This window comes from Arachis stenosperma, chromosome 1 (assembly GCF_014773155.1).
Source record: "Arachis stenosperma cultivar V10309 chromosome 1, arast.V10309.gnm1.PFL2, whole genome shotgun sequence".
In the NCBI taxonomy this organism is placed as follows: Eukaryota; Viridiplantae; Streptophyta; class Magnoliopsida; order Fabales; family Fabaceae; genus Arachis; species Arachis stenosperma.
Window position 1 is genome coordinate 9,468,757 of NC_080377.1, and position 12,003 is coordinate 9,480,759.

Genomic DNA, 12,003 nt, shown 5'->3' on the forward strand with positions numbered 1-12,003 from the left:
AAAAAGATTTGATTGAAAACTATTTTGAAAAAGATGTGGTTAAGAAGATATGATTGGTTTTAAAAAGATGTGATTGAAAAGATATGATTTGAAAACAATTTTAAAAAGATATGATTTGAAAACAATTTGAAAAGATATGATTTTAAAAATTAATGACTTGCCTAACAAGAAAAGATATGATTCAAGCATAAAACCTTCCTCAACAGAAAAGGCAAAAAATGTTCAATCAAATCATTAATTGTTAGTAAGTATCTTTGAAAAAGGAAAGAAATTGATTTTGAAAACATTTGATTGAAAAGATATGATTTGAAAAAGATTTGATTTTGAAAAACTTTGAAAACTTGAAAAAAATTGATTTTGAAAACAAAATCTTCCCCCTTTGCCATCCTGGCGTTAAACGCCCAGAATGGTGCACATTCTGGCGTTTAACGCCCAAACTACTACCCTTTTGGGCGTTAAACGCCCAGCCAGGCACCCTGGCTGGCGTTTAAACGCCAGTCTGTCTTCTTCACTGGGCATTTTCGAATGCCCAGCTTTTTCTGTATAATTCCTCTGCAGTATGTTCTAAATCTTCAATTCTCTGTATTATTGACTTGAAAAGACACAAATAAAAAATATTTTTGGATTTTTAATAATGAGGAATAATCAAAATACAACTAAAATCAAATAACAATGCATGCAAGACACCAAACTTAGCAGTTTGTATATATGGGAAACAACAAAACACTCAAGTCAATAGAATTCAAAGATTAAAACAAGAAAATCATCAAGAACAACTTGAAGATTAATGAAGACACATGCATGAATGCAGTAAGAACAGAAACATGCAATTGACACTAAACTTAAGATGAGACTCTAGACTCAAACAAGAAATATTTTTGGATTTTATGATTTTGTAATTTTTTTTGTGCTTTTTTCGAAAATTAAGTGAAAAGGAAAATAAAGGTATCAAAATTCTTAATGAGAATTCCAGGAATCATGCAATGTTAGTCTAAAGCTTTAGTCTAAAGGAATTAGACATGGCCGGCAAAGCTTCAGCAGGACATTGCATTCAAGAGCTAAATTGATGAGAATCAATCAGCTTTGGTGATGATAAGAACATCACCTTGAAACACTAGAATTCATTCTTAAGAACTCTGAAGAAAAATACCTAATCTAAGCAACAAGATGAACCGTCAGTTGTCCATACACAAGAACAATCCCCGGCAACGGCGCCAAAAACTTGGTGCACGAAATTGTGATCACTACAACTTCGCACAACTAACCAGCAAGTGCACTGGGTCGTCCAAGTAATAAACCTTACGCGAGTAAGGGTCGATCCCACGGAGATTGGTGGTATGAAGCAAGCTATGGTCACCTTGTAAATCTCAGTCAGGCAGACTCAAATGGGTATAGATGATGAACGAAAATAACATAAAGATAAAGATAGAGATACTTATGTATATCATTGGTGTAAGAGCTTCAGACAAGCATATGAAGATGCCTTCACTTCCGTCTCTCTGCTTTCCTACAGTCTTCATCCAATCCTTCTTACTCCTTTCCATGGCAAGCTCGTGTAGGGTTTCACTGTTGTCAGCAGCTACCTCCCATCCGCGCAGTGAAAGCTAATGCACACACTCTGTCACGGTGCTGCCAATCACCGGTTTGGTTCCCTCCCCTACCGGAATAGAATCACTCTTTTGCGTCTGTCACTAACGCCCAGTAGGTTACAGGTTTGAAGCACGTCACAGTCATTCAATCATTGAATCCTACTCAGAATACCACAGACAAGGTTTAGACCTTCCGGATTCTCTTGAATGCCGCCATCAGGTCCTGCCTATACCACGAAGATTCCGAAGAATCCAAGAGATATTCACTAAGCCTCGGATGCTTGTAGAACAAGAATGGTTGTCAGTCACCTTGTTCATAGGTGAGAATGATGATGAGTGTCAATCATCACCTTCATCAAGTTGAAGAACAAGTGATATCTTGGTAAAAGAACAAGCGGAATTGAATAGAAGAACAATAGTAATTGCATTAATACTCGAGGTACAGCAGAGCTCCACACCTTAATCTATGGTGTGTAGAAACTCCACCGTTGAAAATACATAAGAACAAAGTCTAGGCATGGCCGTGAGGCCAGCCCTCAAATGATCTAAGAACTAGATGTCCGAAGATGCCAAATACAATAGTAAAAGGTCCTACTTATAGAAAACTAGTAGCCTAAGGTGTACAAAGATGAGTAAAAGACATAAAAATCCACTTCCGGGCCCACTTGGTGTGTGCTTGGGCTGAGCAATGAAGTAATTTTCGTGTAGAGACTCTTCTTGGCGTTTAACTCTCATTTTGGTGCCAGTTTGGGCGTTTAACTCCCATTTAGGTGCCAGTTCCGGCGTTTAACGCTGGGATTTCTGTAGGTGACTTTGAACGCCGGTTTGGGCCATCAAATCTTGGGCAAAGTATGGACTATTATATATTGCTGGAAAGCCCAGGATGTCTACTTTCCAACGCCGTTGAGAGCGCGCCAATTGGGCTTCTGTAGCTCCAGAAAATCCACTTCGAGTGCAGAGAGGTCAGAATCCAACAGCATCTGCAGTCCTTTTGAGTCTCTGGATCAGATTTTTGCTCAGGTCCCTCAATTTCAGCCAGAAAATACCTGAAATCACAGAAAAACACACAAACTCATAGTAAAGTCCAGAAAAGTGAATTTTAACTAAAAACTAATAAAAATATACTAAAAACTCAACTCAAACTACTAAAAACATACTAAAAACAATGCCAAAAAGCGTACAAATTATCCGCTCATCAATATGATTGCAAATAAAAATGATTGAAAAGATATGATTTTGAAAATCTTTGACTAATTTAATGCAAAATTTCGAAAATTATGAGTGAAACAAAGAAAGGATATATTTTTTTATTTTTAAATTTTAATGAGGAAAGAGAAAAACAACAGAATGACACTAAACTTAGAAATTTTAGATCAAAGCAAAGATAACAAACAAGAAAACTTTGAATGTCAAGATGAACACCAAGAACACTTTGAAGATCAAGATGAACACCAAGAACAAATTTTTGAAAAATTTTTAAGTGAATAAAAGCACAAAAGACACCAAACTTAAAATTTTTAGAAAATCCAACACAAATTTTCAAAAAAAGGAAAACACAAGAAGACACCAAACTTAAAATATAGAACTAAACTCAAATAAAAGACTCTAAACCAACAAAAATAAAACAGTCCTAATCTAAGCAACAAGATAAACCGTCAGTTGTCCAAACTCGAACAATCCCCGGCAACGGCACCAAAAACTTGGTGCACGAAATTGCAATAACACTTTTGCAATCCCGCACAACTAACCAACAAGTGCACTGGGTCGTCCAAGTAATACCTTGCGTGAGCAAGGGTCGATCCCACGGAGATTGTCGGCTTGAAGCAAGCTATGGTTATCTTGTAAATCTTAGTCAGGATATCAGAAATTATCAGGATTGATTGTGAAAAGCGAAAGAACATGAAATTAGTACTTGTTCAGCAGTAATGGAGAATAGGTTGAGGTTTTGGAGATGCTCCATCTTCTGAATCTCTGCTTTCCTACTGTCTTCTTCATCAAACACGCAAGGCTCCTTCCATGGCAAGCTGTATGTAGGGTTTCACCGTTGTCAGTGGCTACCTCCCATCCTCTCAGTGAAAATGTTCCTATGCTCTGTCACAGCATGGCTAATCAGCTGTCGGTTCTCGGTCAGGCCGGAATAGAATCCATTGATTCTTTTGCGTCTGTCACTAACGCCCCGCCTGCTAGGAGTTTGAAGCACGTCACAGTCATTCAGTCATTGAATCCTACTCAGAATACCACAGACAAGGTTTAGACCTTCCGGATTCTCTTGAATGCCGCCATCAGTTCTAGCTTATACCACGAAGATTCTGGTTAAGGAATCCAAGAGATATCTACTTAATCTAAAATAGAACGGAGGTGGTTGTCAGGCACACGTTCATAGTTGAGAATGATGATGAGTGTCACGGATCATCACATTCATCCGAGTTAAGAGCAAGTGATATCTTAGAATGGAAGCAAGCATGATTGAATAAGAAACAGTAGTAATTGCATTAATCCATCAAGACACAGCAGAGCTCCTCACCCCCAACCATGGGATTTAGAGACTCATGCCGTGGAAAGTATACAATAAGACGTGTAAAAATGTCATGAGGTCCAGATACAATGTCAAAAGGTCCTATTAATAGTAAACTAGTATCCTAAGGTTTACAGAAATGAGTAAATGACAGAAAAATCCACTTCCGGGCCCACTTGGTGTGTTCTTGGGCTGAGCAATGAAGCATTTTCGTGTAGAGACCTTTTCTGGAGTTAAACGCCAGCTTTCATGCCAGTTTGGGCGTTTAACTCCAAGTTTTATGCCAGTTCCAACGTTTAACGCTGGAATTCTTGAGGGTGACTTTGAACGCCGGTTTGGGCCATCAAATCTTGCGCAAAGTATGAACTATCATATATTGCTGGAAAGCCCAGGATGTCTACTTTCCAACGCCGTTGAGAGCGTGCCAATTGGGCTTCTGTAGCTCCAGAAAATCCACTTCGAGTGCAGGGAGGTCAGAATCCAACAGCATCTGCAGTCCTTTTCAGTCTCTGAATCAGATTTTTGCTCAGGTCCCTCAATTTCAGCCAGAAAATACCTGAAATCACAGAAAAACACACAAACTCATAGTAAAGTCCAGAAAAGTGAATTTTAATTAAAAACTAATAAAAATATACTAAAAACTAACTAGATCATACTAAAAACATACTAAAAATAATGCCAAAAAGCGTACAAATTATCCGCTCATCAGTAGGTATCCCCCAATCATCAACATGATGTAGCACCTTGCATACTATCGCAAGGTGTCCGGATCGGTGGTAACCAGTGGCATCTGTCGGACCTGTTTCCGAAGCCATGTAAGCTTCAGCGAGAAAGCTTCTCTCTTCTGCGCTCCTTGCTGCACTACTGCAAGAGGCTTGGCACCAAGTAAACACTCGACCAACTCCCAAGCCCTGGTGTGGTACTAAGTTTGGAAGTTGCAAAAGCAACCACCAACGGGCTCACCGTTAACTCGCAGCCCGAGATGGTAGGCGACGTCCTGGAGTGTAATCGTGCACTTACTCCATGACATGAGAAAGGTGTGGGTCTCTGGACGCCAACGCTCAACAAACGCTGTGATCATCGAGTTGTCGAATACAAAGTCTCTCAGTGGCACTGCGTCGCCAAATCCAGCCTCCCTCAGGTAGGGAAGAATGGCGTCTGGTGGTGAGAGTCTATGGCTAACTCTCATGGGCAGAAATAGACGACCCAGCTGGTAAACAATAAAAACTTAATATCAGGAGTCTGTCAACCTATAGAGTTATAAAAACCTCATATTAGATAATTCTAATAATTTATTTATTTAGAATAAATTAACTTAATTATTATTTTAACTTAACCTTAAAAAATTCCGTCCAACCAACACACGTTTACATAACTAAATTATAAAATGAAGTTAATAAATAACTAAACATACATGTCATCTGCACTTTCAAATCTTTTAAATAAAAACGATTACTTATTGAATGCATAACTAAATCAATAAACGTGTATATAATTAAATTTAAATAAAAAATCTAAATACAAAAATTGTAAGGTCCCACATCGGTTGAAAAAGGGACGAAGCATGCCTTATAAAGGTATGGATACCTCTTCCTAACATGACGTATTTTGACGAGTGAGTGTGGGAGGCTGCGCTTCGGCTATCATCTCTATCGTCAAAAGCAAAACCGTGAGGCCTTATGCGCCAAAGCGGACAATATCGTGCTAGCGGGTGACCTGAACTGTTACAGATGGTATCAGAGCCGGAGTCCGGATCGATGTGCCAGCGAGAACGCTGGACTCCCTTAGGGGGGTGGATTGTAAGGTCCCACATCGGTTGTTGAGGGGAACGAAGCATGCCTTATAAGGGTGTGGATACCTCTTCCTAGCATGACGTATTTTGACGTGTGAGTGTGGGGAGTTTCAGCTATCATTCCTATCGTCAAAGACAAAACCATGAGGCCTTGTGCGCCAAAGCGGACAATATGATACTAACGAGTGATATGGGCTATTACAGAATCGTACCTAAATTGGCAAATGTCTAATAATTAAATTTAATCTAAAATATCCAAATAAAAATTTAGTAACTAAATTGATGAACGTCTATGTAATTTAAAGTAAACAAATAATAACATCGTCCATTTTTCATCTAATTTATAAGGTACATATTCATACGTAATTAAGTTTTTCAATATATCTAAGTAACCTTTTTTTTATAACTAAGTTTATTAAAAACAAACTCAAATAAATTTTTACCTACCAAATTCATATCAAAGTTCTTTTAACATCGTACTAGATCTTTCAAACCACTTACAATAATATATTGCTAGAACTAATATCTATTGCATACTATTTTTATTGAACTTAGTATAGAACTAATATGGCAACATATTTCATATTTAACATAAATATTAAATGAAAAACAAGACTAACCTCAAAGTCTTCTGCTCTGATAACGTGTCACATGGCGTTCAGCCTATTAATGTTTACATTAGGCTGAACGGCGCGCACCATAATCTTTAGGTGACTCATAGGTTTGATCACAGAAGGATAAAATGGGAGAAAAGTGAAGGAAATGAAAGGTTTTTTAGTTTTGGTGGTGCTGTGAACGAAACTCATATATATAGGTGTTCCTATTCTTATTCGTTTACATTATTAACGAGTTAATGTTGAATGTATTTTGCTTACACTACAAACGAAATAGGAGCGTTACACAACATATATGCAAACGTCATACGGTCGCCACATTTTCAACCTTATTTCGTTTACACGTTCAAAATTAACTCGTTTACCGTGTAAACAAAACAAGTAATACGATGTGCTTTGGTAAAAATGCTGAAAATTATTTATATCCGTAAATAGTACATTTATTTAATTTATATAAAAAATCCTAAAAGTATAAGTACTTATTATTATTATTATTATTATTATTATTATTATTATTATTATTATTATTATTATTCATCCGAGAAAATAAATGGCAGGGAATAAGGATTCACAAAGAAGCCAGGCTCCATCTACAATCAAATTAAAGGTTACAACTCACTAAAGACAAAAATCCACTGCCATTGATCACTTTATCTCATTTCTACACCATACACCACACACCATATATAATCTTGCCATAAACTCTTGTTCTTCTAACCAATAATATATATTTTCTCTTTCATGTTACATCACACCGAGAAAAAAACACAATGGTTCTCAACCCCCATTGAAAAAGGAAATTAATTATTTATCTTTAGCACAAAAATGTTAGGCAGTGTTGCTAGCTTGAGTTATTATGGTTATGGAGGACCAAAATGTTTCAGTGTTACAATGTCCAAATTTCATGATAACACCGTTGGGGTGATGATGGGTTGTTGTTGGAGAGGAAGAAAACATGGTGGAGTTGGCAACAAGGGCAAAATGGTAAATTTTGGTGTGAAATGTAGTAGTAGTAATGGAATTGGTATAGAGGACTTCATAGGAGGGGACTTGTTGAAGCTTGATCTTGGAAAGTGGCTTTCAGATGTTGAAGAACACAAAGCACTTGCAATTTACTCTCCTCATGAAGGTGGTTATGAAGGCCGGTACTTGTCCCGGCTCCGGCGACAAGGCTACTACTTTCTTGACCTCTCGGCTCGCGGCCTTGGCGACCCTGAAACCACCCTCACCAAGGTTTACCCGGTTTGTCCGGTAAGTGTTTTATTTTTTGTGGAAACTCACGTATAGTTATCTTCATGTGAAATTGTTAGCTTAAAATTGTAAGATAATAATTTTGTCAAATATGTCAATTAATCTAATGATTTTTAACTAACAATTTTATATGAAGAGTTTTTTTGCCTTTATTTTGTACATATAGTCGTTATTATAATTGCAAATTTCGTGACCAAAGAAAAATTACAATTGATATACAAATGTACGATTTTATTACTAATTAACAAGTGAAAATAATAGGTAAAAATGTTTAGATATAATTTGATATGAAAAATTAAACTGCCTAATATAACACATGTCTATAACTTACACTAGAATTTTGATATTCTTTTACGTCAAAGTTGAAAATGTGTTTGATTTAATATTTTGTTTAATGTTGAGATTGGATATGAATGTTTAGCCTCATATTGGGAAGCAACCAATAGCAAGATGGTATTTCCCACCAGAAGTTGATTACAGATTACAAGCACTTCCACCAAAGGCCAAAGGACTAGTTGTGTGGATAATTGAAGCTAAGGTGTGGATTATTCTAACAGTTTTATTCATGTTAATATACCCCTTTATATATTTGTGTAAAAAAAAAAAAGAAAGAAAGATTTTGTTAAGAGATGATGACCTATTCTTAATAGCTTCAAGTATAATATATAGTTGCACATGGTGTTCCAAGCTCCATTAAGAAATTCTCTATGTGAATTTAGTTTTTGGCTATAACAGGTTCTCTCCAAGGCAGAATTGCAGTTCCTTGCTCTGCTCCCAACTCTTCGCCCTAATGTGAGAGTCATTGCTGAATGTGGAAACTGGTAGGATTTCCAATTTTTATTTTTTTTAATTATTTACTCGTTATATATAGGCTATTTTTTCATAAAAAATAAGACGCACATTTTGAAACTTAGAGTCCGGTTGGTTTGTATTTTTATTTTTTAGGGTTTTCTGTTTTTATAATTTCACGAAGAAAAAAGAGACAGTACGATTTTTTATTTTTACATCTTTTTTTTTCACACATTTTTTAAAATAGAAAATATTAAAATTTAAAAATAAAAATGTAAACCAACCATATTTTAAGAGTTTATTTTTTTATTTTTAATATTTTATATTTTAAATTTTGTGAAAAAAAACAAAAAACAAGAGGTAAAAATAAAAAATATGTGAGAAAAATGAAAAAAAAAAAGAGGTAAAAATAGAAAATATAATTTTATTATTTTTATTATTAGTTTTTTTCATAAAATTTTAAAGACAGAAATATTAAAAATAAAAATAGAAAAAACATAAACAAACACACCCTAAATGATTTTAATTCATGCTTACTCTTAGAATTTGACATGTTTTTCTATAGTTGAATTATAAACCTTTATTATTGGATTTTGTTAAGCATTTAATTGACTCTCACTTCTAAATATTCATATATTGTTATGTTCTTTTTTTTTTATTTATACGACAAGTGTGATATTATTTCTATGGGTGTCCGCGAATCGGATCAGATTGGATATGGCCAAAAATTCGATCCGATCCGCACAATTTTCATCGGATCGGATCGGATATGATATCCGCGCTTTTTAGTGCTAGATCCGATCCGATCCGTAAATATCGGATATCGGATATATCCGCATAATTAAACCTTCTCTTTTTAATCATATTTCTATGTAAAAAAATTCAATAAAAATATTTCTTTTATACTTTTAAACTTATTTATTCCTAAAATATTTTTAATCAAACTCTTTCTAAATAACAAAAATAAAATAATACAATATATGAATAATAATTACTAACTAAAATATACAAACAAGTAAATATAATACCAAATATATATATATATATTTATTTATTTTTAATTATTATTATGCGGATCTGCAGATCTGCGAATCGGATACGCGGATGTAGAGCAGATATCCGCGATCCGATCCGATCAATTTGCGGATCGGATCGTATCCGCAGCTTTTGGATCGGATGCGGATATTTACCGCGGATCTGCGGATACGATCAGATTCATGAACACCCCCTAATTATTTCATCAAAGTAGCCAATTCTAATTTGAGAAATAAGGTGTAGTCATTTTTTATCCTAATTATTTTTTCAATTTTAATCTTTTTTCTTGATTAGATGATTTCTTTAGAAATTGCCATGCTTTTTGCTGCAAAAATTGTTTCCTATGAATTGAATTTGCTTAACTTGTCATGTTTATGTCAATGATTAGGAGAAAGTTTATGTGGAAGCCACTTAAAGAAATTGCTGGCTTAACAGCCTCTGAAGATTGATATTGCTAATCATGATTTTCCAACTTTTCAAGATTCCAATACATTATTCATATCAATTTGGCTTCAAGGTTGAAGAACCCAAGGCACTACACAAAAGGATATAGGGAAAATGAAGTTCCTTGTACATATAATTAAATCTTCCACAACCATTCTTAATAAGGTTTAATACATGTTCTTCTAAACATACATTATGTATTCATTGAGTATGCCCATTTACTAGGAACATTTTTCATGCAAGTATTGTGCACATTTATGAATGATAAAACAAATTATTTTGCACCTCAAATGTGAAGATTGAAGGGTGGTGGTTCAAATGGATGAGCTATAATAGTCACCAAAAAGGGACGAGCTATAAAATTATATGCAATAATCATGCTTAATCAACTATAATTATGATGTTGTAGTATTGGAAATCACGTGGGTTCATTCTAATTTTTTCTCTCAATTTCAGCTATTTGAAGATCTGACTAAGTGCATGTTTAGGCAATATTATTGAAAAAAGATCTTTTTTTTTATTTTTTTAACGTGTTTGACAAATTTCTAGTAGTAAAAGTAAAATCACTCGTAAAATTAAAATAAAATCTTTTTTGAATCTTGTTAGTTGGAAGGTACTAGTTACTCCAAAAAAATATGGAGGTTTGGAGATTAGAGATCCTTATTGTGTAAATATTGCTCTTCTTGGGAAGCTAGTTTGGACTTTTTTCCAGCAGCCAAACAAGCTATGGGTCCAATTGTTGGATGCCAAGTACCGATCATCTCTATATGATTGTTTTAGTTATCCTAAGAACAAGGACTCTCCCATTTGGAGGTGTCTTTGCAAGGCTTGGGAAGTGTTGAAGGATGGGTTTGCTTGGTGTATTGGAGATTTGAACCATAATTTTTGGTTTTCTAGCTGGAGGAGAGAAGGACGGTTATCTAATGAGATGGATTATGTTTACATTTCTGATTCGAATCTCCGGATACAAGATATTTGGTCGGTTGGTAGGTGGCATTTGGATACTCTTTATTCTCCTTTATCTCAAAATCTGAAAGGTAATATTCTCTCTTACAATCCAGATGAACAAGCAGGTCCGGAAGTGGGTTGGTATTGGAGTGGGTCTGCTGCCAAAGTCTATAACTCACGCAATGGTTACTTGTGGTTGTGTAAGCAACTGTTTGGTTGGGAGGAGCGGGAGAATTGGCTTTGGCTTTGGCGTCAGCTTGTTCCGGAAAAGCATAAGTTTTTGGCTTGGTTGTGTCTTAAGGAGGCTCTTCCTACTGCAAGTTTTCGCTTTAGAAGAGGGATGTCGTCATCGGATAGGTGTCCAAGATGTCTTTCTAGCCAGGAATCGGTTTTACATTGTATTCGGGATTGTCCAAAAGCTCAGCTTGTTTGGCATAGGTTGGATATTTCTTGTCATCCTTTGGATTTGAAGAACTGGTTCTTGTATCATAGCAGAGAGCATCCGTTCAAGTTCTTTTCGGGACTTTGGTGGACATGGCGAGTAAGGAATAATGACATATTTAATCCCCATGAAACTTGGCCTCCGGAAAAAGTGATTTGTCTGGCATTAACTTCAGAAAATGAGCTTAGGAATATTTTTGAATTACAACGTATGTCCATTCCCTCTACTCTAAATGGTTTTTGGAATCCCCCATCCATTGGTACTTTTAAGATTAATTGTGATGCTAGTTATCTTGGTTCGGGTGATAGTGTTGGTTTTGCTTGTGTTATTAGAGATTGTAATGGGAGTTGGCAAAGGGGGTGTTTGGGAATGATTGAGAGTAATAATATTCTTCAAGGAGAATTGTTTGCTATTTGGAGAGGATATCTCTTAACTTGGGATGTGGGTCAACGAGATGTTATTTGTGAGACGGATTGTGTGGAAGCATTTAATCTTGTTACTCAAGATGATTTTGGGTTTATTGATCCATTGGTGCTCAAAATAAGAGATATCATGCATTGGAATTGGCGTGTTGACTTTCGTTT

General features: G+C 35.6%; 1 protein-coding gene across 1 annotated transcript; it reads left to right on the plus strand.

Annotated features, from left to right (window-relative positions):
- The first annotated feature begins 7,196 nt into the window (after nt 1-7,196).
- LOC130961684 (NAD(P)H-quinone oxidoreductase subunit N, chloroplastic) lies at nt 7,197-10,320 on the plus strand. Its single transcript, XM_057887671.1, has 4 exons — nt 7,197-7,761; nt 8,183-8,299; nt 8,497-8,582; nt 9,974-10,320. Exons 1-4 carry the CDS (start codon nt 7,336-7,338, stop codon nt 10,032-10,034), a joined length of 690 nt encoding a protein of 229 aa, XP_057743654.1. The 5' UTR covers nt 7,197-7,335; the 3' UTR covers nt 10,035-10,320.
- The last annotated feature ends 1,683 nt before the right edge of the window (nt 10,321-12,003 follow it).

What these genes read in the sequence shown, in the direction of transcription:
- LOC130961684 (XM_057887671.1), top strand. Translation starts at nt 7,336, where the DNA reads ATGTTAGGCAGTGTTGCTAGCTTGAGTTATTATGGTTATGGAGGACCA. An exon ending in AGGTTTACCCGGTTTGTCCG is followed by an intron (nt 7,762 to 8,182) that starts GTAAGTGTTTTA and finishes ATGAATGTTTAG; the next exon opens with CCTCATATTGGGAAGCAACC. An exon ending in TGTGGATAATTGAAGCTAAG is followed by an intron (nt 8,300 to 8,496) that starts GTGTGGATTATT and finishes TGGCTATAACAG; the next exon opens with GTTCTCTCCAAGGCAGAATT.